General features: G+C 41.2%; 1 protein-coding gene across 1 annotated transcript; it reads right to left on the bottom strand.

The window, feature by feature from the left end:
- Positions 1-1,098: 1,098 nt before the first annotated feature.
- LOC126086272 (vomeronasal type-1 receptor 4-like) lies at positions 1,099-2,115 on the bottom strand. Its single transcript, XM_049902431.1, has one exon. The coding sequence runs from the start codon at positions 2,113-2,115 to the stop codon at positions 1,099-1,101; it is 1,017 nt and encodes a 338-aa protein (XP_049758388.1).
- Positions 2,116-2,643: the final 528 nt, after the last annotated feature.

Genomic DNA, 2,643 nt, shown 5'->3' with positions numbered 1-2,643 from the left:
TTGTCCAGTAAATTCTTTCATAATCTAACCCACCCCTACCTTTCCATTATTATCTTCCTACCATGCCTCAAAGGAACCCTGGTGGCACAGTGGTTAACACTAAGCTGCTAACCAAAAGGTCAGCACTACATGGGAGAAAGATAAGGCATTTTGCTTCCACAAAGATTACAGCCTTGGAAACCCTATGGGACAGTTCTACTCTGTCTTATATTGCTCCTGTGAGTTAAAATCTTTGCTGAAGCAGATGAACAAGACTTTCTTCTATGGCACCACTCTGTGAGTTCAAACCACAAACATTTAGGTTAGCAGCTGAGCTTGAACCATTTGTAACACCCACTGGAATTCTACTTCCCTACAGTGTGCACAAGGAACAAAACTTTGCTGAGCTTCAGCAAAAAGATATCATTACCAGAATAAACTACTAATAAAAAAAAATAAATAAAAAACCAGTTGCCCGTTATGCTGAGTGAAATAAATTAGTCACAAAAGGACACAAATTTTAGGATCCCAACTATATGAACTATCTAGAATAGGTAGGAGCCCTGATGGGTTCAGTGATTAAGAACTTGGCTGCTAACCAAAAGATTGGCTTTTTGAATCCACCAGCTGCTCCTTGGGAACCCTATGAGGCACTTCTACGCAGACCAATAGGGTTGCTACTTTTGAAATTGACTTGATGGCAAAGGGTACAATAGTTAAGAGTATAGAGACCAAAGTAAATTAGTGGTTACCAGGTGTGGCTGGGAGAGAGGGGGAAAAAAAGACAGAATTCTTAGGGGACACTGAGCTTCTGTCAAGTGAGATGGAAAAGTTTGGGAATGGGTCATGGTGACGGTTGAACAACATGATGAACATATTTACTGTCACTCAACTGTCCATTTGAAGACGGTTGAAATGTGGCCAATACATTTTCACCCATACAGTTACCAAAAAAAACAAAAACAAAAAAACTCTGAAATTATACAGATGATGTCAAAACAATAAAGAAATTAAAAGAAAAAACAAATAAAAAAGAGTTCATACTATACCGTTTTCATATGAGCTAGGATTCTGTGAGATGAATAAACTAACATGTGAATGTTGTACAAAAACATACCATTAGGTATTTCTGATAAAATGAGGGAATTTTGTCTTCTTTATCACGGCAAAGCAGAGCCTGGAGAGGCTGGAATCACAGCTCATGAGAATCAAGGGGCTGACAGTGGGGAAACACATAGAAATTAATGCATCCATGTGCAGTATCCACCAAGTGGGTTGATAAAAAACAGCTATAAAAACTTGAAATATGGAAGAGAGGATGTAAAAATATACAAAGGTGCTCACCAGGACAAGGATGGTTTGGGTGGCTCTGGTCTCAGCAGAGGCTCTGGGGGAGACGCTGTTCCTATGAATGTGCTGGACCCGCTGCTTGTGTTTGTAGAGGATGAAAACCATGGAGCCGCTGAACCAGAGCATGAGTCCCAAAGTCACAACATCAGGGAGTGCCAGCCATAATGAATTTAGTAAGCCGGTGGTTTGGTCAATTCTCACAGAAGAACAGTATCCATAGTCTTTTTTGTTTGTGATGCTTTTATTGCTCCAACTACTAGTCACAGACAAAAGAAAATCGGTGTTTAGCAGCATGTGCAGGATCCAGCATGAGAAAATGGAGAAACCCATGTACTTGGGAGCTTTCACTTGAAGCTCTGCCCACCTAGAGCTCCTGGGGCTGATGGTGATGGCCTGGAAGATACTCAACAGACAGGTGCTGCCAAAGGACACTCCCCTGCCCACTCTGTGAACATACAAAACAAATTTACATCCAAAATCGTTGAGGAAATTTTTCCACCCAAAACCTTCCATAGTCTTTGGGATTCCTTTACAGAGAATGGACAAGAAGTTGCCTACACTCAGGTGCTTTAGAATCAAGTCTGTGGACCGTAACCTGCATTTAGTGAAGTAAAGGATGATATACTGGAGAAGAAGAGAAAAATTCCCCAGGATACCAACTGTAGTCTGTAATAAGAAAATCATTCCAAACATCAAATCCTTGAAGGACATCCTCTTAGTTCCCAGTGGCTGATATTTGTCTTCAGAGCCAGAAGGTCCTAGATGGGAAGATGAGACATGGACCATATATATCGTGTAAACGGAAATCCACAATTCTCCATCTACCATTGATTCCCAATTAGAAATGTTGCTTTAAAGCTTTTCTTTCAATAAGAGATTTCTAAGTGTTGGTTGTATACCTTTAAGGAGCACTTGGAATGTATGCTATAAAGACCATATACATGCTAGTTTCTTTATTCTTCAGCAATCCGTGCGGCAAGGGCTGCTATTACATTCATCTTAAAGAAGAAAAAAACTTAGGCACAGAGGGGTAAAGTGATTTGTCTAAATTCACGTGTTGTTTAGGGGCAGAGTGGGGGCTTGAACCTGGCTGAGCTGGTTGCAAAGACCGTGCATTAACCACCATACACTACTAACCCAGTGGGAAAAATGGGTTGTTGGTGGAAGCATCTCACCTCCTCTAACTTCATGAGTCAGAGACTCATCATCAGTATCAGCCCACGGCTGATTCCTAAGGGATGAAGGTCAGACATACCTCCTCTGTGCAAAGTTTTTTACCAATTATGACACAAGCTGCCCCTACCAAGCACTCTC

The sequence above is a fragment of the Elephas maximus genome, chromosome 11, assembly GCF_024166365.1.
Source record: "Elephas maximus indicus isolate mEleMax1 chromosome 11, mEleMax1 primary haplotype, whole genome shotgun sequence".
NCBI classification, from domain to species: Eukaryota; Metazoa; Chordata; class Mammalia; order Proboscidea; family Elephantidae; genus Elephas; species Elephas maximus.
Note: the sequence above shows the minus strand (reverse complement) of the source record. Positions and strands in the feature narration are given on the sequence as shown.

Excerpts from the sequence above, each read along its gene's own strand:
- LOC126086272 (XM_049902431.1), bottom strand. The coding sequence starts at position 2,115 with ATGGTCCATGTCTCATCTTCCCATCTAGGACCTTCTGGCTCTGAAGAC.